At 38.7% G+C, this 24,821-nt stretch overlaps 2 protein-coding genes across 3 annotated transcripts in view; one reads left to right on the plus strand and one right to left on the minus strand.

Annotated features, from left to right (window-relative positions):
* Positions 1 to 24,821, plus strand: part of LOC118804556 (sialic acid-binding Ig-like lectin 12) — a 92,329-nt gene that overhangs the window by 38,909 nt on the left and 28,599 nt on the right. The gene's annotated exons all lie outside the window — the stretch shown is intronic.
* LOC118804636 (sialoadhesin-like) lies at positions 2,122 to 9,528 on the minus strand. 2 transcript variants are annotated; one of them, XM_036565195.1, is made up of 9 exons: positions 9,255 to 9,528; positions 5,701 to 6,036; positions 5,374 to 5,610; positions 3,840 to 4,178; positions 3,530 to 3,748; positions 3,208 to 3,304; positions 2,538 to 2,574; positions 2,367 to 2,441; positions 2,122 to 2,258 (listed from the first exon to the last, which is right to left on the minus strand). In XM_036565195.1, exons 1-9 carry the CDS (start codon positions 9,310 to 9,312, stop codon positions 2,145 to 2,147), a joined length of 1,512 nt encoding a protein of 503 aa, XP_036421088.1. In that variant the 5' UTR covers positions 9,313 to 9,528; the 3' UTR covers positions 2,122 to 2,144. The 2 variants fall into 2 exon arrangements, with proteins under 2 accessions (XP_036421088.1, XP_036421087.1); XM_036565194.1 differs by having other exon boundaries at positions 2,358 to 2,441.

The following is a 24,821-nucleotide window of genomic DNA, read 5'->3' on the forward strand; positions in this document are numbered from 1 at the left end:
GGATAAAGAGAGAAATCTGTGCTGAGAGGGTCTGTTAGTGCTTTTTAGACATACAGACAGATTGATTTACCCATCATACTGTTTTATTAGCAGATAGTCATTAGATATTAGTTTAATTAGCAGATAATTAGCTAAATTCCAGTCTCTAAGTTAGCTCTGTCAGTCATCTAACATTCTTTAACAGATATTTTTCTTTATTTTGGTCAATTATGTCTATAATTATTAGGGGTTGGAATAACCAGAAGCCCCTGATTATGATACTGTCATGACATTTATAAGCTAATAAGGAATAAAAATAGAGGAGAAAGAAAAGAGAAAGTTAAAAATCTCTCAACAAGTAACAATATAACTGAACTCTGAGAGCTCAGTGTGTTCAGTGAGATTTTGTGAGCTTCAGCACACTCACTGCTGCCCTCCAGTGACTAAATGATGTTATTAAATTTAATTAAAGGCTAAATTTCCTTCAGGATCAATTAAGTATCTATCTATCTATCTATCTATCTATTACACCTACAATCATTTTAATTACAGCTTAAGACAAAACTCTGTATTAATAAATCATAATTAAACACAAGTGTAATGATCTGTTTTTGGAATAATCTAATGTTTCTGAAACCAACATTCTGTTCTTGAAACATTAATTTTAAATATATTTTCACCTCTGAATATTGTTTAATCACTCCACCTATAAAGTCCCTTAAAGGAGCGTCTGCTGATTTGTTGGGGATCAATGTTAAAGTCAGTGAGTCTCAACTCTGGATCATTATGAGTGTTGATTTATTGGTTATTGATCAGAGCTGTTCACTGAGCTTAAGGATGATGAAATTATCTCAGACTCCAACAGAGTCGCCTTCCTGGAGCTGCTGAACTCCATAACTGACCATAACTGGTCATTTTATTCTTTTGTTCTTTATTTATTTATACATTCTGAAAAATGTGACTTTTTGGAAATGTGAGCTATTTTAATGCAGCACAAACAGTAATAATGAACTAAACAGCTAAACAGAGGATCATCCAGGATCTTCTGAGACAGTGAAACTCATCTCTGCAGGTGTTGGTCAGATGTCAGTCATGGTCTCCAGCAGGTCCAGAATCTCTTCAGAGCAGAAAAGATCCTCTTCAGATGAAACTATGGCATCATAGTGGAGTCAGTTCAAGGTCGATTATGTGGAGGTTCTACTGTGGCCTCTTTATCAGAGGTGGAGTGACCTTCATCAGAAAAGCCCCTCTTCATCTTCCTCTTCCTCTTCTCTCGCTTCTGCAGCTGCTATAGCAGAAACATTTCAACGCGGCTGTTACAACTTCATTTAACTCTAGTTTTAGAACGCTGGACGTCTTATGTACGTTCATGACGTCAGTGAGTGCGAACCGCTTCACTCCTCAATAAGGTAATCGGCTCAGCAACCAGTCATCACTTACTACCAGTAACGCCAACCAATCAGTACTCACTACCAGTAACGTCAACCAATCAGCACTCAGTAGCACTCAGTAACGCTAGCCCTACTGCCCAAAACCTGTTCGCAGCAAAAAAACAAAAATATATGGATGAGTTTTATTTACATTTTTTTTTATTGATACATTCTTCTACTTTGCAACATTAAAGGAATAAATGTTTTCTACATTTAGGACATCAAGTCTGAAAACAGAAAGTGAAAAACAAACCTGAGCCTGACAGAATTATTGTCCAGAGTTTATGGGGAACCTGTATAAACTAGATTTTCTGTAGGTCTGAAATGGTCATTGAAGGTGTATTAACATTATTTGGTCACTGGATGGCAGCAGCGAGATGATGTCAGGTTTTGAGAAGGACTGATAATGTCTTAAGAGAAACTGCAGCTCTGAGGAGAGTGGACATTTATTCTCATGCAGTTATTTATCTCTCTCAGTGTTCAGTACACTGCTGTGAACACACACTGCTGCCCCCCAGTGAGCAAATGAAGACAAATCATCTGTACTGATTCTAAAGTGTGCTAGTTTATATTCTGGTTGATTATTGTTTAAATTAATTTTACATAACATATAAATCATTATTGTAGGTTCAGCTTATCTATTCATGTTTTATGCCACTTGCTAGAATGACCGTCTCAGTATACACACACATGGGAAAATATACTTCAGAAATAAAAGAAATCAGTTGATAAATATTACTGTAAGACAGTATCTGGTTTATTATGACATTCATAAAACTGTTTAATCACAAAACTCCTCTCATTCTTCATTTCTGGAGCTCTTCTCTTCTCTCTGTGAGGATGAACAGCCTGAAAAAATTACATCACAGAATCTATCATACACAAACTCAAGTGTACGTGTCACTGGGACAAAAATGAAAACTTACACAAGTAAACACACTTACTTACAAGACTTACTTGTAGAGTGTCATAATCTGAGGTCATGGTGGCGGGATTCAGAGCTGCGTATGTGTGGTCTGCAGGATCTGGAGTCTTTTAGAGAGATGAGGAGAACAACTTAAGTCTTTATTCAGTAGCAGCTTTATAGGAGTATGTAGACAGAGAAAGAGTGAAATCCTCTCTCAGTACCTGAATATCTGTGTCTCTCTCTGCTCTTCTCTTCCTCCTGATCACACAAATTACATTTAAAACATGGTTGTTAATCCTTATTTTGATTTATACAAAATGAGGACATCCAGGGTAGGCTTGGGCAATGTAATCAGATACTGACAATGATGGATAAGTAACCTGATGGCAGTGTGTAAAAGGTGATAATTGTCGTTTTGGGAAAAGAACTGAGAGAGAATTTATTGTTAACAGCTCAGCTTGTAAATATGTTGGGAAATTGGGGTCCACTTTTAAGACGTGTGTCGGCAATAGTTTTTTTTGTTTATGAGAGAGAGAGAGAGAGAGAGAAGTTTCTTAACGAGCGGCCTGTTAGCTCTCTGGTATGCGCTAATGCTAGCTTTATCGCACGGCTCTTCCCTTCTACTTGCTTTGGAACTTCGGCTTGTGTGACTCGCTGCAGTAAAAAAAAGCTAAAGAAACCAAAGAGATATAATTGATAATCACATTTTTTAAACAGAAAGTATTGTGCATCTTTTTAAGTATTTTTAAATATTATTTTTTTTTAGATATCGCCCAGGCTTAATCCAGCATAAGAGCTTCCATTTGAATGTAAATTTGATGATGTTTTAATATGATGTTTAATAAAAGGTTCAGATATTCAGAGTAAAATCTAAAGAATACAGTCACTCACTTAATGCACAGAATGGCAGTAAGAAGAAAGAGAGCCAGAACAGGAACGACTCCAACAGCTCCCCAAACAGCATGCAGCTTCCACAACTCAGCTGAGCCTTTAAAACACCACACACACACACACACACACACACACACACACACAGTGCAGCACTTAACAATGACTGAAATGTTAAGTGGGTGTGGAGCTGCGCTGTCCAAGCTGGTTATGAGCAGTTAATTAAAAATGCCCAGCAATTTACCCTGTAATTTGAAAATCACCCTATATGATAAAGTACTACAGATAACTGTGTAGATTGGTGCACAGAAAGCTGCCTACTTACACAATGGAGGAGAGATGAGGCTCACATGACCTTCAACGGCACAGCTGTAGCTGACTGTACCACTGACCACAGCCACAGAGCAGAAGGCAGACTTGCAGTGAATCACAGGTTGTCCGTTCTTGTACCAGATGTAAGTGAGGTTGTTAGGCAGAGTGCAGGTGCTGCTACAGTTCAGTTTCTTTCCTCCACTGTCTGTGTCTGACACTGAAACCTTCAGATCTGCAGGAGATTTCAAACATGTTTGCTGTTAATTTCATCAATAGAATATTCTTGCAGTTAATGAAACCTGTTTTACTTTAAGCAGCTCTACCTGTGACAGACAGAGTGACTCCAGGTTGTCCAGTGTATTCACCTCCATCAGTGTAGAATCTGAATCTGTATGTTTGAGCATCACTCTCTCTCAGGTGAGTGATTCTCATACTACAGTCATTCTGGAAGCTCTGTCTGTACTGCACTCGTCCCTGATAATCCTCATCCTCTCTCACATCCACAGGCTCAGCACCAGCCTGCTCTTTAATGAACCACACTGATTTGGTCACTGTGTGTCCTCCAGGGTTATAAGAGCAGGAGAGATCAACTGATGATCCTTTCAGAGCACACACACGTTCAGGAGTGTAAGTCACACCCCAACACTCTTTACCCAAAACACCTGAAACACACACACACACACACACACACACATAAACACATACACACACACACACACACACTTACAGTCAGCAAAAAATTAAAGATAAAGCAGATAAATGCAGGGTACAGGTAGATTCTTTTCATCAAATCCTATGCAAATTTTTAAAGGAAACTATATTCAGAAGTACAGGTTTTTGTTTTCCTATTAGTTTGTTTTAGTTTTAGTTGTATTTAATAGGACGTTGCTCAAGGTAGTCCCACAGATTTTTTATTTTAATCTGGGGATTTTGCGGGCCAGTCCAGATACATGAATGCTCCAGAATGTTCATCATGCCAATCAGTCACATTTGCAGCCCTGTGAACATGAGAATTGTCATCTTGGAATACAGGGATAGGAATGTTATCTTCTTTGGTAAGATGATAAGCAAAACCTGGTTGTCCAGCAGCTCAATGTAGGCACTGTATTTAAATTTACTGTGACTTCAACCAAAGGACCCATTTCCAGGTAATTAAAACACCTCCAGAACATCACAGAACTCCTCCAGCCAGAACCACACCTTGGAGGCTTCCTGAGTTCTACAATAAGCATGATGCCTGGCATCATTTACATTCAGGCAGAAACGAAACTCATCTGACCAGGTAACACATTTCCATTCATGAACAATCCAATTTTTGTGTCTCTTCATCCACTGTAACCAGGCAACTTTGTGAGCAAAAGTGAACAAAGGCCTTTTGCGTGCCACTCTGCTCCAGATGTTCATGGTATGCTGTTCTGTGTGGAGTGTTCTTTCAGAAGTTGGTTGTGAAGAACTTGCTATGACTTCTAGAAGCAATTCTTGCACCTACAATACACCTGCAAAATCAGCTACTTCCTTCACACTATGGCCTTTGGTACACCCAAATGCAACCACTCCTTTTTGACAATCAGTAACATCTGCTTTGCGACCCATGAATCCCGTCGCACACCCCACAGGTATTTATCAGCCGAATATCCCAGTGCATCCGCCATCTGCAGGAACCTGAAGTTACTGCCACCTTAAACATACAAGGTGACAAATTTTTTTCTGTAGCAGGTTTCAACTTTGCACTTGTTACATTAGTAACTATAAAACATCAACTACTGATAGTGCGAGTGGACATTTGCAGACACAGTAGCTAAAGGCACACCAGCATATGGAGTCTGAGTGATCTGAGGTTTAGTGACTGACACTTACACACTGAAGGAGAGCGGTGCCGTTTACCGCTGCTGTCTTCTACCTGACAGGAGTAGCTGCCCTCATCAGATGACCTGGTGGAGTCCAGCACAATAAATGTATCATCTGTATATGCCTTGTATACTTCATTTCTGTACCAGTCATAGTGAGGATTTGCACCAAGGCTGCAGGTGGAGCTACAGATCACTTTCACCTTTCTCTGTCCTGCAGTCTTATGATCCACCTTCACCTGCAACTCTACACACACATCACATCATATACATGAATTCAGTAAATCACATTTTATATGACAGCACAGAGACTGTGTGAGAGAGCATGCTTGATTACCTGTAACAGTCAGATTAACTCCAGATGAAGCTGATATCCAGTCACTGCTTGATGGTCTAAATCTGAAGTTATAAACTCCAGAGTCTCTCAGTCTCACATCCCTCACTGTCAGATCACAGTCGTTCTGCTCTGTTCTTACAGAAACTCGTGCTGAGAATTGAGGATCTTTACTCAGGACTCGTTCTTCTCCATCAGAGCTCTGGAGCTGATACCACTCTGTCTCTCTGACTCTGGAGGAATCAGCTGTTGTATATTTACAGGAGATTTTTACTGAAGATCCAGTAAGAGCACAGAGACTCTGAGAGGAGAGAGTTACACTGTGTTGAGCCTGAACTCCTGAAACACACACACACGCACACACACACACACAAACACACACACCCCAGAAGCATAAGTAAGTTGAGAGAGAGAAACTCTTGTGCTCTACCTGACAGAGTGACCACAGTGTGAACTACTGCTGCTGTTGCCATGAGCAACGCAAAGACGTGTGAAGTTGGCTGGTGGTGTGAAAAACGCAGACAAAGTGGCCTCCGGTTGTTTTTTGGCAACAAAAGGATTTGATGTAGTATGAAAACACTGTTCAAGTTTCAAAACGTAACATTTGCTTAGATGCAAAAATATTTATAATGTTTTTGTCACTATTCAGCCAACAACAGTTTAACCCCCCGCCCTATTTACACTGCAGTTATAAGGAGTGTTTTAGCCCAGACTGCTTTTTAAATCATGAACAATACAGGCCAATCAGAACAGAGGTCATTTACATAAGCAGTTTTAAAAGCACAGTAGCAAAAACATCCTGTTTAATACTAAGAGAAAGAAAGCTTAGATCATGGTCATTTAAAAATTAACTACCATTGTTTAGGTACATAAAATCACACAAACACCATAAATGGACCCCAGGGGAGGAAATAAAATACAAGTAAATGTAACATATGTGTCCTTTAAAACAGTGAAGAATTGTTCAGTTTAAAATACATGGACTCTGATAATGAGTATCTCTACTTTATATATCGTCGCTGTCCAAAGAAAACCATGTATCTTCATTGTTCTACATCATGTCGACACACAAGCTGTCCTTTACATTGTGCTAAAATTTCATGATAAAAGGACCGATAGGAAAGGTCTAAAATCACTTGGAATAAAATCTCTCTACATTAACTTATTCAAAGGTATGAGTGTTTTTGCCTTTTCCTGTAAAGTTACTATTTAAGAGATACTTGTTTTTCTTTGGACAGCGACAAACCGTTAAAGAAACCAACCTCAACCTCAGATTTACACAGTTTAGAAAGCTGATAGAGCAGATCTCTAAACACATAAAATGGTGCAATTATTACCTGCTACTGTAACTGTTGTACATTTTATTCTAACACTTATTTGCAATTAGTCTCATCCAGATGTGTTCAGTTCTGGAAGCTTCCTGGTTAAAACACACCTTAAACCAGGCAGTTAACAGTAAACTGTAGAGCTGAACCAGGTGTGCTTGAGCAGGAAAAACCTCTAGAAAATTCAATATCGCTGATTTAACTGGTGCCTGATTTATTAGGAGTTTATAAAATGTACTAACACCATTGCGATGGGTGGGATGTGTCCTACCTAATTTCGGAAACAGCTGCATTTGTCCCACATAAAAATTATATTGTGGGGAAGAAAAATAAATTCTGAAAGTGCGACACTGAGGGCAGCACGTTTTGGAGGAAATCACACAACCCTCCTATTTCAAGCTATGTTTTGTGTTGGTTGGCGCTGGACGTTCTTTTAGCCTTTGTTAAGGTTTGTGTTCAAAAACAGCTTTTGTTTAAAATAACATGCTATGTTTGAATATCCACCAATCACCAGCTTCACTGACTTTCGCCTCGTCGGAGCGTCGGGCTGATAGTGAGGTTAGCTTTCACCAGCTTTGAGCTTGAGGTCAGAAATGATGGCACAACAAAAAGCAACGACGGCTAACTGTAGCTATGAAAACAGCTTGTTACAAGGTGGGTTTGGGTAGCTAACAATGTCAGAACACATTGTGAAACGCCACGTAACCTTAGTTTCTGGCCGCGTCCCAAACTGCATACTGCTTGTTTAGGACGCAGCCTCACTTGCAGCCTCACTTGCAGCCTCACTTACATGCACTTAATAATTCAATAACTGCAGAAATTCAGATTTTATCAGTAATCTGATGAAGGCATTTACATGTTACTTGAGTAATCAGATAATGGGAAAACTCCTGGTCTACATGAGTTAGGCAGTAATCGGATTTCTGCTTTGCAACCAGCCAATAAACTCAGAAAAGGCCATGGCATAGACGCATTCGTTATGCTGCTTTTAAAACATTGAGTGACTTTACCTCAAAATATGAACATACATGTAAAAGATAAAGAATATTTAAATCCTTCATTTTGTCAAGCATGTAGATGACTTCAGCTTCGCTCCAAAAGTGTTTTGCTGCCATCTCACGGGTGCTGTGTCAAACGCTGCTTACTTATTTCTGGTAAGAAAGTGCCGAGAAATCTGATACCTGAGCTAATATCCAGCTCTCTGTATCAGATTTCTTAATCAGATTTCAAGAACCTACTTCAACCTAAGAAATTGGACTATGCTGTTTACATGACCATTTAAATAATTATATAACTGCAGAAATCTCATTATGATCAGAACGTGAAATGCATGAAGTGCTTTCTCAGTGCTTACCTTAATGTAAATTGTTTTGTCAGTTCATTTCAGTATAATGCCACCAAAAAAGGTCAATAAAACCATCATAGGACACAGTACCGAGTTTTTTTTTTTAAAAAGTAGCCTTAAGCTCTATTCAGATGGGATTAATTGGTCATGGTTAGGTGGGGTAATGCCAGTTTACCTCAGGACATCTGTAATGTTTAAAATGTTTAATTTATTAATTTATTTATTTCCTTTACCATAGCCATTTACCTTTCTGTCTTAAGTGAATGCAGTGTGTCATTAGCCTAACTATAGCTTGGAAATTCACAGCAAACAGTCAACTTCACTGCATAAAATCAAACTGTAATTTTTACATGTTCTGAGTTGTACATGTGAGACACCACAGTAATATTACATATTGGCCTGATTTCAGCCTCAGAGAACAATGAGGCTTCCTATTCGCCATCTTCTTCCATTCCACCTTAAATAGTGCAGCAGTTCCATTCTGGTGCTTATAACTGCCACACCATTTAAGGTAGAACAGGAAAATTCAATCAATCTGGTGAATAAGAAGCTGAATTCAGCTTAATCAGAGAACACTTCTTAGAGTGTCTCCATACTGCTCAATGCTATTTTCTCATATCAATAAACCGAAATTATATTATATGCTTAGTGTCTCATGAGCCTCTTGAGTCCCTTCAGAATTGTTTTCTAGCAGCTATTCAGCTCTCTGACTTCAGTGGCAGATTCATAATAGCAAATAATGTGTCCCCCTCAAAGTCAAACTCACCTCTACGCCCTTGACTAAAACTAAAAAGACTCTCATTAAAACTGCAGGAAATGCTGAAGGGCTTTTCTAACTTGTACACTTTCCAGTTTACACAGATGCATATAAATATGTAAAAGTTTACCTGTCAGTAATATGAGGATCACTGCTGCTGTGATGTTTCCTGATGTTCTGGAAAACATGACAGCTTCACCCTTCAAACACTGCTGATTCTTGAAGGTCTAGAAAATAACAAATAACATCATTTGACTGATGAAGTATCAAAGAATTTAATCTGATCAGGTCACTCGTATAGGTGGTGAGTGAACTGATCACTCTGCTCACTCATACTTGCCCTACACTTTATTACGATTGAGCAAGCAGAGAAAAGGAAAGAGCATTCGTGAATTTTGCACTCTTTCATCTCTCCTCCCCCCTTTAGCTACAGCCACTTCCTTCCTGGGTCTTTATTCACGACCACAAGAAGGGGGCTGTCCTGTCCACCCATAGAGAGTGATGCCAAATATACTGTCTCACCACAGCTGGCTGTAGCATCACTGATCTTCCTTTTATCTTCTTTCTAACAGTTTAACTAGTTTATCTTAGAGTTAGAAGTTTAAGATGCCCTGGGTCAGGCTTGACCTCTCCTGCGTGCTGCATGATCTTTTACACCATTATCATATTATATTATATTATATTATATTATACAGTGTGTTTGTATTTCGGGTCTCTGTCCATCAAGTTAAAGGCCTTGAGCTCTGGTCAGTCGGGTATGAGGTTGGTCAAACTGACTGGTAATGGACTTCTAGTGTTTTACTTCCCTAAGAGTCTGAGCTGGAAATTTAAGGTAATCTTTGCTCATAATGGTTTCCCAGAGCCTTTAGTCATAAACATCACCCCACAGTTTTCTCCCTCAGTGTGAAGCTGTGATTAAGGGTAAAGACTCTGTGTGCAACCAGTGGGATCAGGATCTTCACTGCTCTCACTGTGCACTCTGCTCCTATGGGTTTATGTCTGCTACTGATGGCCTTGATGTAACTATGACCTTATGGGCCAAAAATGTAATAGGCTCCACATTCACAGGTTACCTTTAATTAATCAAAGCGACAAAATTATGAGTTGTTTACTTGCTGTTGTAATGTCTCAAACATGTTGACGCTTTACAGGCACAGAACTCCACCCGCTAGCATCTAACATAAAAATATGATACTTAATATTTTAAAATGATAAATAGGATTTAATTGAAAAGAGTTATAATGGATGAGCTGCAATATGAATAAGAAGGAGATCACATCAAGCATCAGGGCTGTCTGTGCAGTGCTGATGGAGTAACTGGTGCAGTATGGTTTTTATATGGGTGTATAATTGTATCTGTATTTATATGATGAGTTTGGGCCTCCAGCACTAAGGACTCTAGCGAAGCTGTTCCTGCCTCATAACCAGTGATTCAGCGGATCAGTGTAATATTATAAATACAAAGACACACATACATAATAAACAACTCTATTGATGCAATTTAATTCTTTCATAATGAGAACATAATGGGAGTTAGTATTTTACATAGATCTTCAAGGGTCTGTTTGTGTTCATCACAGTACAACCTCACTTCACATCCTCTTGATTCTGTAAATGGTTGACTTAGTGGCTGTAGCAGCATGAACTAGATTGTTTTTGCTTGATTTTTTTCATGGAAATCCCTGATGTGACCTGATAGGCTGTAGATGAGTTAGTGTGGTATGACCTAAAAATAAACTTAAAGGGTAATTCTACAATATTGTTAATATTTTTGTGATGTAAACAAAGTCATTTAGAGCGCTTTGATGTAAAATGGCATGCTGAAGAAAAACCTACCTCTTTACAGTGGTGGTGATGGGAACCAGGAGTTCTTATGTCTACAACTACTGAAAAAAACTAAAAAATTAAGTAACCCCTTTTTAGTAGGTCAACTTTAAATGAAGCAATTTGTAAATGAAATGGTTTTGTGGACAGTTTTGCATGTTTAGTTTACAAATGCCTTTGATTAGAAAGCTGCTACAAACATCTCACATCCTTAAGACTTGTGATGCATCATCAATCTTGTTTAGTTTACTTATCAAAATTTCAATGTCAGTAATTTTTCATTCTTTACCAGACACTTTTCTTCATTTTGATCAAGATTAATTATGTCTATACACTGACTGTCTACTTCAATCAGTGTATAGACATAATTAGTACACATCATTTTCCATTTTATCAGCTCCACCAGCTAGTTCCTCTCTGTAGTTCTACAATTACAGTCTGTAGTCCATCTGTTGCTCTACATACTTTGTTAGCCGACTTTTACCCTGTTCTTCAATGGTTAGGACCACCACAGGACCCACAATAGAGCAGGTTTTATTTGGGGGGGGATCATTCTCAGCACTGCAGTGAACCTGACATGGTGGTGGTGTGTTTGTGTGTGTTGTGATGGTTCGAGTGGATCAGAGACAGCAGTGCTGTGTTTTTAGACACTTTGCCACTCACAGTCCACTCTATTACACCTACCTAGTTGATCCACCTCGTCATCTGTAACTGCACAGTTTGTGTTGGTCATCCTCTGGTCCTGCATCAGCGGTCACAGGACACTGTTGGTGGACTATTCTCAGTTTACACACTGTGTAGATAAAAGGAGGTGTACTTAATAAGGTCAGTGTATATAAAGAAAGGAAAGAAAAGAAAAGAAAATCTCACTGCAGAAAAAGGAGAGTAACATCCCAACAAGTAATAAAGTAACTAAACTATGAGAGCTCAGTGTGTTCAGTTTCTGTGAGCTTAAGCACACACACTGCTGCCATCCAGTGTCCAAATGATGTCATTACACCTACAATCATTCTAATGACATTGATGTTTTATATTTGTCTAACTGGAAAAAACAGTCATTAGATTCTCTCTTCATGATCCACAGACCTCTGACATCTTAAGCAGCTGATGATTATCTCAGACCTACAGCCACATCCAAAACCATAAACCCCCAACATAAACAACACAACACTCACCATGAGTTCAGTGGACTGGACTTTCAGAGCTGAAGATGCAGGAGCTCTGGATCCTGGAGAAAAGCTGAGAGAGATGGACGTTCTGTTCTACATCTGTGGAGCAACAACAGAGCATTTAAATCAAGCAGGAGAAGCTGAGGAGACACTTTAATACAGCATGTTATTTCAGTCCTGATAGAGAACTGACTGTTTCTCAATGTTGATTTATTATAGATAAATAACACTCTGAACTTATTTAAACCTGCATGAAGAAAAAGCAGCTTTGTTAACTATTTATTTAGCAAAATCTCTTCCACACAATCATTTGTTCATTTGTTCTTCTAAATGTGCTTCATGTAAATAATAAATAGCTTTACTAACTGAATGAAGACTTTATTAGTAACTGTTCTGTATTCTGATATATCAGTAAGTATAAGTATTCTAATAAAGTCAGGTTAAGTTCTGTTTACTTAACATAAATGAACGACAAACACAGAATAATGACTGAATCTAGTTTGCTAACGTTAGCGAACAGCTAAAGTATCAAAATATTAATGAAACACTCCAGAGAACTTCCACTGAGGGTCTGATAGAACCGTTTACTGCAGAACAAGACATGAACTCCACTTCAGAACTGCTAATCAACATTTAGAGTTATTAACAGTGTCAGTCTTTGGAGAAGCTCACTGTGGAGTAATAAAACCTTCCTGCACAAACAGGCTGTCAATCACCTCATCAGCAATGCCTTATAATAATAACAATAATAATAACAATAAAACGGATCTGCATAATATTAATAACATTCTAACTCAACATATAATAAATAAACAACATTTATATTTAAAATATATCTTTTTTACTGTAAGGTCTGCTGTCAGTGTCTAATTTGATTTCAGTGTTAATTAACAGGATATGTAGACGTTGTGATTCAGAGTAAAAACATAATTTGTGATCAATGGTTGAATTATGAATTATACATTCTGTATGTTTTGGCTACATAAAGCCAAATAAAAACATTCTGTAACCCACGTTTACATTAATCTTTAAAGCAGCAGGTTTTCATGCCTAATTAGGAGGTTTTAGCGACTGAAGCTCCAGCTGAGCTAATGCTAAAGCTAATGCTGGAGCTAGTCAGAGCACTGTTGGATGCTGAGGAGAACTCGGCGTCTTTTACACATTACATTAATATTGATGTTTATACAGAATATTTTAATCACAAATGTGAGGCTGTACAGTCCTGTTTAATCTGACTGACCTGTCAAACTGTCAGCAGCCAAATTAAGAAAAGCTAACTAGCTTAGCTAACTGATCTCAACCTTTGTACATCTGTAATGTTCTTTATCATTGGTCAATATATCAAATGATTTTTATCAAGTACAGTTACTTGATAAACTAGTCTGTTACTAGTTCTGACACTGAGCTGTGAGTTTGCTCTTCCACAGAGTTTAATCCAGAACTTTTTCAGTTTTAGGAATGAAATAAAAACAGCAGCAGCTCCAGATGATCAGGACAACGTGTGTCAGACATTATAGGTGTCGTGTACTAAGAACAAAACTAATAAAAGAAAAAGGGGTTTGTTGTGAAGAAAATATAACCAGTAGACTCTGTAAAAGCTCTTAACCTTTATTTCCAGATCAGAAATCTGATTTGTTCAGCTCTCTCATTCTCTCTCTCAGCCTCTTTATCTTTCTACCGCCAGAAAGAACAAATAGACCCTCCTTTACCGACACAATAGCGCCCCCTTCTGATTTTTCTTACAACGACTCCTTCAGGTCAAATTCACTTCTTCTTAATATTTAACTATAATACACCACTGAACGATTCTCAGTCACTCATTTACACCATTTCTTAGGTTAATAATTCAGATTTTTTCCTGAGGAGTTCTTCCTTCACCTGAGGAAGGAAAGTTTAGAGATGACTGTGATTGGCTGAAAGGCGTCAATCATGACTTGGTAAAGTCAACTGGGAAAAGACGCTGCACTGTATATGCAGCTCATGTTCCACAGACAATGTAGATAAAACATTTAATTTTTGTTAAAGTAGTATAACATTTTTTTCTCATTTAAATTCTCAGTCACTTCTTTACATCCATGTATGACATCATCATGGTTATTTTCATAGTGTTAAGGTGACGTCACGCAGTCGTGCTGCCACCATTTTGTAAAAGCATGTGTTCTGTCCCCTGACTCCCCTGTCACACTGTTTTATATTTATGCAGTATATATACTGACATTACTGTAAATAAATAAAGGCAACTTCAAGCTCATTCGTCAGCATAGTGGCAGTTTGTTATGAGATAATAAAGCCATAACTGACCCTATTAGGCAGCTGGGATTACTGAGTTTAAAGCTTTTAAAGCTTCTGCTGCGTCCCAAACTGCACACAAGCTCACTAAATAGTGTGTAAAAACAGTGCAGCCCCTTTAAAAGTGCACTCATTAGTGTAGTAGGTGAAGTTCAGCAGTGTGTTTGAGATGCAGCGTTAGATCAGATAATGAGAGATTCAACAGTCCAGCAGCTCCAGTGTCTGATTATATCTTTGCTGCTCATTAAACATTTCCAAGCTAAAGTTTAAGGTATTTCCTGATTAAAGCTACATTTATTAAGGTAAACTGGATTTTTACATTTTTTCTGAGTTGTTCACGGAGCATGTCCTCATTTTTTACTGAGTATTACAAGATTAAACCCGATTAAACTGACAGTCTGTGATAATGTGGTTGTTTTTAGAGCAGCGCTGGAGCTTTAATTCCCAATTTGATGATTTGGTTTGGTTTTAACAGCCTATGTAGTATAACAGCCCAAAATGCACCAGTGTACACAGTATTTAAAGGTAAAAAATAAAGAATATTTATTTTATAAAGGCTGGAAAACAAGTGGCTAACCGTTCAGTTACGACTGGGGGAGTCCAAAGGCTGGTCGACATTAACGCTAGCTAGCCGGCTAACTTTGAATCGGCTATGCTGGCTAAATAATCAGTTGCCCGTCCCAAACCTATTTATTTATTTAGCTAGCGCACTAAATAGTGTGCAAAATTGGCACATATATCATTTGAAGTGCACTCATTAGTGTAGTAGGTGAAGTGTAGAAGTGTTCTTTCATTCATCTCACGCCGTCAGGTCTGATATTGATAGAAGTGGAAACGGAAGCACACAGATCAATTCTGGCATCTCTGAGCTGCTAATCCACAGCAAAACATGCTCCTCAGACATTGGGAGGCGCTAATGTGTTCAAGTACTGCGTTTCTGCAGCGCAGTCAAAGTCTGATACTTTGACATGCGTCTTATTCCTATAACAGAACGCTGATCTGCAACGTTTATCAGGTGCTGCAGCTGCGCTGTTTTATGCTGAGCTGTGCTGCCCTCTTGTGGCCGTTCTGAGCTAAATGTCTGAGGTGGACAGAGCTGGTGTGGTCAATTCTCCAGCTCTTCTGCAGCGGATCAATCATGATCTTTTGTCATTTTAATCAATAATTTAACCAGAATTTCCTTCATTACCTCACAGCAGTTTTCATTAGCAGTGCGCTATCGTTTCTGTGGACATATTTTAAACTCCATCCATATTCAGCTCGTCAATCTTCAGATCTTCATCATCCTAAATTTCTCACTTGTAGAGATTTAGGGGCACTAAAATATGGAATAGACTTTTCCATTTGGCAAAGAAAAATCGTTTTTCTATTGTATTATTAGCTTCATTTATTGTGGTGTTTATTAGTACTACTGCTCAGGAGTTAATATGGTATAAAAATCTTTATCATTTCATAAACCTATATATTTATATCTCATATATGCATGGATGCTCTTGTGCACATACACAACACACATATATGCTTACACATTTAAATGTTTTATTTAATGCGTTATGTCAAAGGTAATATTTAACTTAACCGAGGTTTGTTTTATGTCATTATTATGTTGTATATTATTTTGTATTTTTATTATATTGTGTAATTATATTGTTATTTAGGTAGAGGCTTCATTTAAGCCTATTAGGTTCTTAAGCCTCTCCCTGCACTGCATGTTATCTTAGTCTATTTGTGTGTATTTTAACATTTTAAAAATATACTAAACTAAACTAAACTTGAAGCTCAGGATACAGAAAAGATGTCGCTGTAAAAGTGAAACAAACACACATTTAAGAAATATCAGTTAATAAAAGTTGCATTTTTTACTAAAAACCTCAACAGACTGTCAAAATTATAAAGCAAACGTCCACATAAAGGTGTCCATCAAAGGTATTTACAGACAAAAAGACGTAATAAAAAATCTGCTTGGAAAAAATTCATAATTAAAATAAATGCAAACAATTATTAATAAATGCAGTAAAAAATAACAAGAGGTTCATATCTGGAATATAATTATTATAGTAGTAAAAAGTCTGGACTGCAGTTTTTACCCTGTGTTCTGTGGGGGGAGAGGCAGTGAACCCGCCTGTGAAGAAGGAATCTGTCCTGAATAAACACTTTATTTTAAGCCGGTTTGGGTTCCTGTGGTTTTATTAAATAAACACTGTTTTACTGACCTTCATTTTGCAGACAGAAATGGACTAATCAGTCTTACCTGCTTCATTATCTCGCGTTCAGCCAATAAGGGATGGTTTTGTAAATAGATCAGTATTTCATTGGTCGCTAGATGGCGCTGTCACTCTTTTGTGTTTATTGCTGCTGGAACAAAGAACCAAATGCTTTTCTGTGATTTAGAGTCTCAAACATGATCAGAAAAACAAATAGTGACTGAACCTGGTACCGTTAGCTGGCAGCTATAGCTAAGTATCAAAATAAGCCATTTACTGAAAAACTACAGAGAACTTCCACTGAGGGTCTGTTAGAACAGTTTTACTGCCGAACAAGACATGAACTTCACTTCAGACTGAGAAACTAAATCAACACTCAAAGTTATCAACACTGTCAAACTGTAAAAGCTGTTAATCTGAAGTGTCTGAGCTCTGAACTTAAAGTCAACCTCAAATCAAAACTGATGTTTTTACCTTGTTAGTTTGAGTCTCTGATCTTATTAATGATGATTCATAATTAGAAACACACAGTTCTTATTTTCTGTCATCTTCCACCAAAATATAATAACTTGCCTCTGAAATGTCTTCTGAGTTTTGATGATGTCATCAGTGGGCGGGGAAAATAATATTAACCAATCATATCGTGTTTCAGCTCCCCCTCCCACCACGCCCACCTATCATCCAGTGAGTCTCAGCTGGTTCAGAGACCCTCCCTGATCCCGAGTTTCACTCAGAAATATGTTACAGTACTGAAGGAAATGCGTTATGATTTCTGATTGACTTTAAAGTAACAGGAACTGTCTGTGTTCACACTGTCAATCACCTCAACAGCCCTTTAAAATCATTACTTCATTCATTTATAGAACAGAATAATGTAACTGATCAATAAATAATAAACAACATTCACATTCAAATGTTTCTTCTTCTCTGTGATTCGTGTTCAGTTCTAGTTTATTATAATGAAGTGAATCATCAGATTAAACTGATCATAGTTTTCATGAACTGACAGATTCTCACTGTAGTCTTTAGAATCAGTGCATCAGTGAGAGCTGATCTGTTGTTCCTCTTCTAATATTTCACATTAATTTAAGCTCTTTAACACATTTTACTCTTTAATAGATTCTCAGTCTTCACATCCATGTATGACGTCATCATGGTTGTAGTGTAGAGACAGTAGTTTTGGTAGAGGACCTCTCTCCGGGCGATGATGCAATAATAGAGACACGCCCACTGGTGACGTCACATTGCCCAACATAAAGACCGTCTTTTAACATTCTAATCATTCGATGTGATGAGATTGTGGAGGAACGATTATCTCAGATGATTATTATGAACTGTAAGAACTGACTGCAGAGATGAGGAGAGAAGATTCACAGAAGAAGAACAGCTGGACGACAGCGGTATTTAAAAGAACTTACACTTATTAATCTACTCTTAAATCTAAAGCATGTTCTTTATTGATATTCTGATCAGATCTCAGGTCTATATGACTACAGATCTGTGACGAATGAATCTCTAGATAAGTTACAGTAAGTGCTGTAAACTAGGTTCTACACAGAGAGCAAAACATTGAGAAACAAATTTAAAAAACATTTATTCTGATTATTTAATAACATTAAAATGAAGTCTATACAGTAGAGGTTGGCAGTATATATATATATATGGTTATTATGATAAATTACAATATGGGTCTCTGAGAACATTGTGGATCATCAATGCTTATAGACACTAAACAACTGCATATTTCATTACAAAGAGAGCAAAATCAGTCCATCTTAACTGGATTTAGTGCAGTGCAGTGAAACAGAGTACAAAAATAATTGTGTTTATAGTTTTTATACACTGTTAGAAATAAAGATACTATGCAGGTACATGATTCATTCATACCAAGAATGTAAGGAGACCCTCAAAGGTACAACAGCGGTTGTAAGTCCAATTGTGTGCCTTAAATAAGTTTTTCCCCGGGGAAAATTAGATATTAGTATCTTTTTATAAACAAATGTTTTAAAACAGAGCCATTAAATAAAAAGCCTGGAGACGAGACGGGGTGTGTGGAGTCAATACAAGTTAGAAAATATAATTTCAATGGATTATGGTACAATTATCTTCCCTGACTAAAGGTACTGAGATGTACCCCTGAGGTTACCACCACAGTGACAAGAGGGGAACTGCCCCAGTGACAGTGTCATACCTTTTTTCTGAGAGTGTAGTATGTTTTAAATGTGGCTCTACTGGTTCTTGTCTGCCTTTTCAGACATATTAAACCAAACAATTTTATCATATTGTGTATCGAGAGAATGTTTTAAAGTATCATATCATATTTTTGCCATATTGTCCACCCTTACTTTGTAGATCCTAATTTACCCTGGTGTGTAGCCTAATCAGTAGAACATGTACTCTCGGTTCTGTTTTCCAGGATTCCATGAGGAAAAGCCCCATTATCCCTGACCTCACCCATTTGGAGAGAATGGAGCGAGAGAGGCAGGAGTATCTGGAGGGTCGTGGTCGTATGTTGAGGGAAATGAACAGCAAATATGAGCAGACCCAGGAGGTCATCCTCAGACGGATCCGCAGCTCAATCCAGGATCATGATCACCCCAAAACCCATAATGCACTGCACCACCAGTCCACCAGGAGGCTCCACAGACCAAATGACAATAACTGCATGGAGCCCCGAAGGAAAATGGATGGTTTGAGCAACAGTCTTTTGAAACCCTCGAGAGTCAAAAAGGCGTGCAGCAGCATGAACAGCCTGTCTGGCTCTGATGTGAACCCACTCTACATGGAGCCTTTTCCACCATCGGATGAACCCTGGAAAAGGCAGAGGCCACGCCACAGGACTGTGGGCTTGAAGATGGCTGTTGAGCAGGAGTGCTCCCCCTTCAGGCCAGAAGACCCCTCTTCAGAGCTCTACGCAGACGCAGAAGACATGCAGGACCACCTGCGTAACCAGGCTGAGCTTACAGCTGGGATTGCAAGGTCAATGGGCCGCATTGTGCGCTCCACTGAGGTGGAGAACCACACACCCATGGAAGTGTATCCACCTGTTGACTCCTGCACACCTGAAGAGCTCCGTGCACTTCCCTTTCTCCACACACCTGTCCCTCCACCTGCTGCTGCCAAACCCAGCAGACTGTCCAGACTGAAGAGCCTGCTCATGGGGGCCAAGGATGGGAACAAGGCCAACTACACACCAGGTGAGTTCCAGTATTGAAAGAATTAGTTTTGGAGTATTTAGAGCAGAACTGAACACCACAGAGTTCATATGCAGCATCAAAACAAACAAACTTTCTCTTATAGAATAACTTTCTATTTGCAAATTCATGTATTAATTAAGCTTAATCACTGTTAAGGATCCTTATTCCTTTTTAAGGAAAACTAAACTTAGGCCTAATCCTAAATCCGCCGTCAACTATCACCAGATAGTTTGTTAACAATTAAAGCATCTTTAAATCATCTATAGGGGACTTTCAGAGTGACCAAATTCTGTTTTTACACTTTTTGTGAAGAGGAAAGAGAATATTTTAGTTACTGTAACCACAAATATAAACTGTGTACTTGTAGGCAGCAAAATACTCAGATTGAGAGGCCTAGTTAGGCAGAGGAGGAGTCCAGGAGAAGGTCATGTGGAGCCTGTAGAGAGCAGGAATGTCCCAGAAGTGGCTGGATTTAACCAGGAGAGGAGAACAGAAGCCCAGTTGGGTCCTACTGGCAAAAAACCTGCTGCAATTCGACAGAATGGGAGAGGAGATTCACACCTCAAGCCTGTAGAAAGCAGAGCTGCTCCAAAGGCTGTTGAAGTTAGTCAGGAAAGAGCAGAGACACTGGAGACTCCAGCCCTGAACAGTGAACAGCCTCTGAAAAGTCCTGAACTGGCTCTCAGACAGACGTTTAAACTGCTGCAGGATGAGGAATGGTATGACTTTAGTGAACAAGAGTAGAAACACCAAACTTACAGTGTGCAGACAGAATGAAGATCAGATTCTAATGGAGCAGTGATGTGTTTTAGGATAGTGTTCAGACTAGAGTTATAATAACTGATGATACCAGAGATTATACAGTTTAAATACTGTAGATTATACACACAAAATTAACCATCTCTACTGAAAATGTCCATTATCCACAGCTAGTGCTGCTCCTGTGTTAAATGTTTAACATACTGGCTGAATCAGTCTTTATCATGTTTACTGTGATGTTCATCTCATTCTAATATCTCTCTTTTGAAACAGGGAGAGGAAGATAGAGGGGCTGAAACTGGTGCGTGCTCTGGCAGAGCACCACGCTGAAGTCCTGCTGCCTGAGCTCCACGATATCTGCCTGACCGTCATCCAGGAGGTGAGACACACACTTCATACACACTCTGTACAAAACCTTCTGTAGTGATAACTGAGTGCTCTGTAAAAAGACTCCAAACAGCAGCTTTACATTTTCCATCTGTACTGAAAAGATTCAGTTTGTAAACAAAATCCTGAGAAAGATTTCTTTCTTCATAGAGTTTTCATTTCATTACACACAGTCATAGTCACTCATGTTCTAAGACAAAAGTCAGTGACTGAACTACAGACAGAGACTCACTGTGCTTCTTTTGTGTTCACTGTCTCAGGTGAAGAACCTGCGCTCCATGGTGTCTCGCGCTGCCATGACCACTCTGGCCCACCTGTATGTCCACCTGCAGAGGAAAATGGACCAGGAGGTGGAAGGCACTGCCTGTGTCCTGCTGCACAAGGCCGGGGAGTCCAGCCAGTTCATCAGAGAGGATGTGGAGGTGGCCCTCAGCATGATGGTGCAGAACTGCTCACCTGGCCGGGTCCTGCACGCTCTACTGACTGGTGGATTCAGGTAAACATCACATTACACATTTATTATTAGGATTAAACTGTAAACAAAAATAAACAGAACTGTCAAAGACAACTTTAGTAAAAGACATGCAGTCAGTGTAAATATTACAGCAGACAGTTGTCAGGTAGCTGTACAAATGGGAACCAAACTACTAGCGTTGCATTTACTATTATATAGTACATTAAATTTGTGTTACCTAAAGTTTTTCCAAAGCACCACTAAAACTGTTTTCTCAGCTGCACTGATGCATCACTGAGACTATTCATACTCTGATTTTCATTAATTGTTGGTCAACATCTTCATAAAATGTGAGTCTAGATTTCTCCTGTATGTAAACTCTGGCTGTGTCTCTCACTGTGTGTTCACTCTTCACTCTCCAGCCACCGAAACGCCGCTGTGAGAAGATGCACTGCGCAGCATCTGGAGAAGCTTGCGTGTTTGCTGGGAGCTTCACGTCTGCTGAACGGCAAAAAGGACTTCACCTGCAAGTTCCTGACCGCCATCAGCAAACTGGCCCTGGACTCTGCACAGGAAGTGAGGTATGCAGCTCTCCTGCTTTTTACGGCCCCCGGGTCAGTACTGTCCCCCATGAACATGTTTCATTATCCACCAGCACTGAAAACCATTTTTATCATTCTTCCTCCACAGACTCCATGCACGTAATGCTCTGAGATTTCTGGGCAGCCATAAAGACTGTATGAAGATGGTGGAGAAATTTGTGGCACCAAGAGACAAAACATCTATTAAAGACATCATCACAAAGAGCAGGTAAGAACAAGAACAAGGAAGTGACCCATAAATAAATGAGCAGAACAGTCTATGATATTAATATGAAGTTATATTGTTATTAATGAGATTGTGTCTCCTTTTAACTGTACAGATAAAAATCTCCAGAGACTCCAGAAATGACCTCACACTGGAAGAAAGGCGGCGTATTCCAGCAAAACAGCAAAATAAAAATAATAAAGAAAATAACTGAATAAGTCAGTGTCTCTCTTGTAAGTAGAAATTAGTAGAAAGTAGTGCTGGCTGAGCAATGATAGCTTTACAGTTCACTCCTCATAAACAGAAACTGTTCTCTGTCTGGTTTGGAAATCAGGTCTAAGAAGTTCCAACCTACATATTAAACAGTTCAGTGAAAAATGTACACAGTTTTTCTTCAGAGGTGTTGAAGTAAAGCAGTTCTCTCTCCTCTCTCTTAGAAAAGCTGCAGGTCTCAAATACACAGACTGTAGGTTTGCTCAGTCTCGAGCAGAGAGAGTGTGATTTTGCTCTGTAGCTGCTTCTTTCTCTCTCTCTTCTTGTCTGTGTTTAGCAACATTTAGCAACTCAGATTTACAGGAAATTGAGGCTCAATGAGAAACAGTTAAGTTTTTATTTGAACTGCCAAAATCTTCTCACCTGAATGACCATCAGTTGTGACCCCTTCTCGTCCCGAACTCTTCATATGTTGAAGCTGGAGCAGAACCCCTCAGCATTAGAATACAGACAACTGATTTCTTTTAAAGTGAAGCTGAAAGGTTTTAACTTTTTAAGGAGTTTAATTTTTCAATAAAGAACTTTATTTATTGATTTCCTTCATTTTCATGTCAGAGTTTTAGTCTATAGTTCATAGGCGGAGACTTATTTTAGCCACACCCCTGCATTTTAGAGCAGGAAGTGAGACTGCATCCCTGTCCCTTCATGGCCACATGAGCAATTAGATCCCATTGTTTTGAATTAAATGTTTCACAAATCTGAAAATCTGTTTGTAACCATAAGAACTGCCATTACTGAAACACAGTTCTGCAATTAAGAAAACGTTTTTGTGTTTCAGTGAAAAATATTGTGATTTTATGTGCATAACTGTTCAAAGCTATGTTTGCTGGTCATGTAATGGCTGGTGTTTTTGAGTTTTGCTCAGAATCAGCTAAAACTGTCACCACCAAAACAGTTCGTGCAGAAACGTTTGGTCTGAATTCCAGGTCAGTTAAAAGTCAGAAATATGTTTTCAATTCTGACATTGAACCAGTTCAGTAGAATAAACCATATAGACTCCAATTTAAAGATGGTTGAACCCAAATAAACAAACAGAAAACATTTCATTTAGTGTTCAAAGCTTCAGCACTTAAAACACAATTTAATACATTTATACACTCTGAATAAATTTCACAGAGTCTGAATAAATGAATCTGTTTCTGGGTCTCACTGTGGAGACTCTAATGGAGACTCTAGTGGCAGAGAAGTTTACATCACTACCAAAGAAGAAACCTAAATCAGTGTTTTTAAACATAGATATGTTGTTAATAATACTTACAAATGAATATTATTTTATTTAAATGTTTTGAGTTTTATATTAAAGTTCATTAACTCAGTTGTCTAATCAGAATGGTCTAACTGACCACATTGAGCTCTATTACAATTAGTCTCCTTTAGTTATTTATATTGAAAGACGCTTTTTTGTTTATTTATGTGTTTGTTTGTTTTATAAGTTTTAGATGTTGAAGCAGTGCCTGTGGCAGACACGCCACTGTCCCACTCTGAGAGAGGAGGAGCAGCCTGATGGACAGCTCGGCGTCACTGAGGGCTTCAGCTCACCGACGCTGAGAAGCTTCGCTCCTCTCATTGAAGTGGACATCAGTGAAGAGTCCGTCCATAAACATCCTCAGAGGTCACGACAGTGAAGAGCGTGGAATATTTTACTATTTATCATCATTGCTCTTATTGTTATGATCAGGGATGGCGGAGTAACTAAGTAGCGCTACTTTTTGTACAAATTTTTGTAGCTAGTAGCTGTAGCCGCTACAGTCTTATGAAATGTAGCTAATAGCTGTAGCACCTACAATTTTTTCTGTAGCGAAATTTGAGTAAACGGTCACGCACTGATCACCCCTTACTAGTAGGCTCAGCTCAGGGGTCACAACTGAAATGTTAAGAAGAGCCATTTTGCCCTTTCAACAAAAATGAAACCACCTTGGGAGCCACAACATTTTATATCCGTTTTCCTGTCTTGTCTGTAAATGTATCTCAGTATGTGCTGATAGTTCAGGCTAAAAATTAAATAAACACAAACTCAGATTTACTCTGCTCTGCTTTAAGCTTTAGCTCAGCTGTAGCTGCTTTTCTCGCATCTCAGGAAACTTCTCCTCGAGTTTCTTGTAAAATCTCTCTCAATTTTCAACTTTTTTACGAGGCTGAAGTCGCTTCTCATTCTCCTGCTTCTTGTTCAAATTGTCCCGTCCCACTTGTACTGCTGCCTCATTTAAGGTGGAACTGGAGAATTCGAATGAGAAGCAGGAGAATGAGAAGCGACTTCAGCTTCACTAGTTGTTGCAGATTAAACGTATCAGGAAACCAGCTGGAGTGATTAGAACTGCAAATAAGTCCATTCAT

The sequence above is a fragment of the Colossoma macropomum genome, unplaced genomic scaffold (assembly GCF_904425465.1).
Source record: "Colossoma macropomum unplaced genomic scaffold, Colossoma_macropomum, whole genome shotgun sequence".
NCBI classification, from domain to species: domain Eukaryota; kingdom Metazoa; phylum Chordata; class Actinopteri; order Characiformes; family Serrasalmidae; genus Colossoma; species Colossoma macropomum.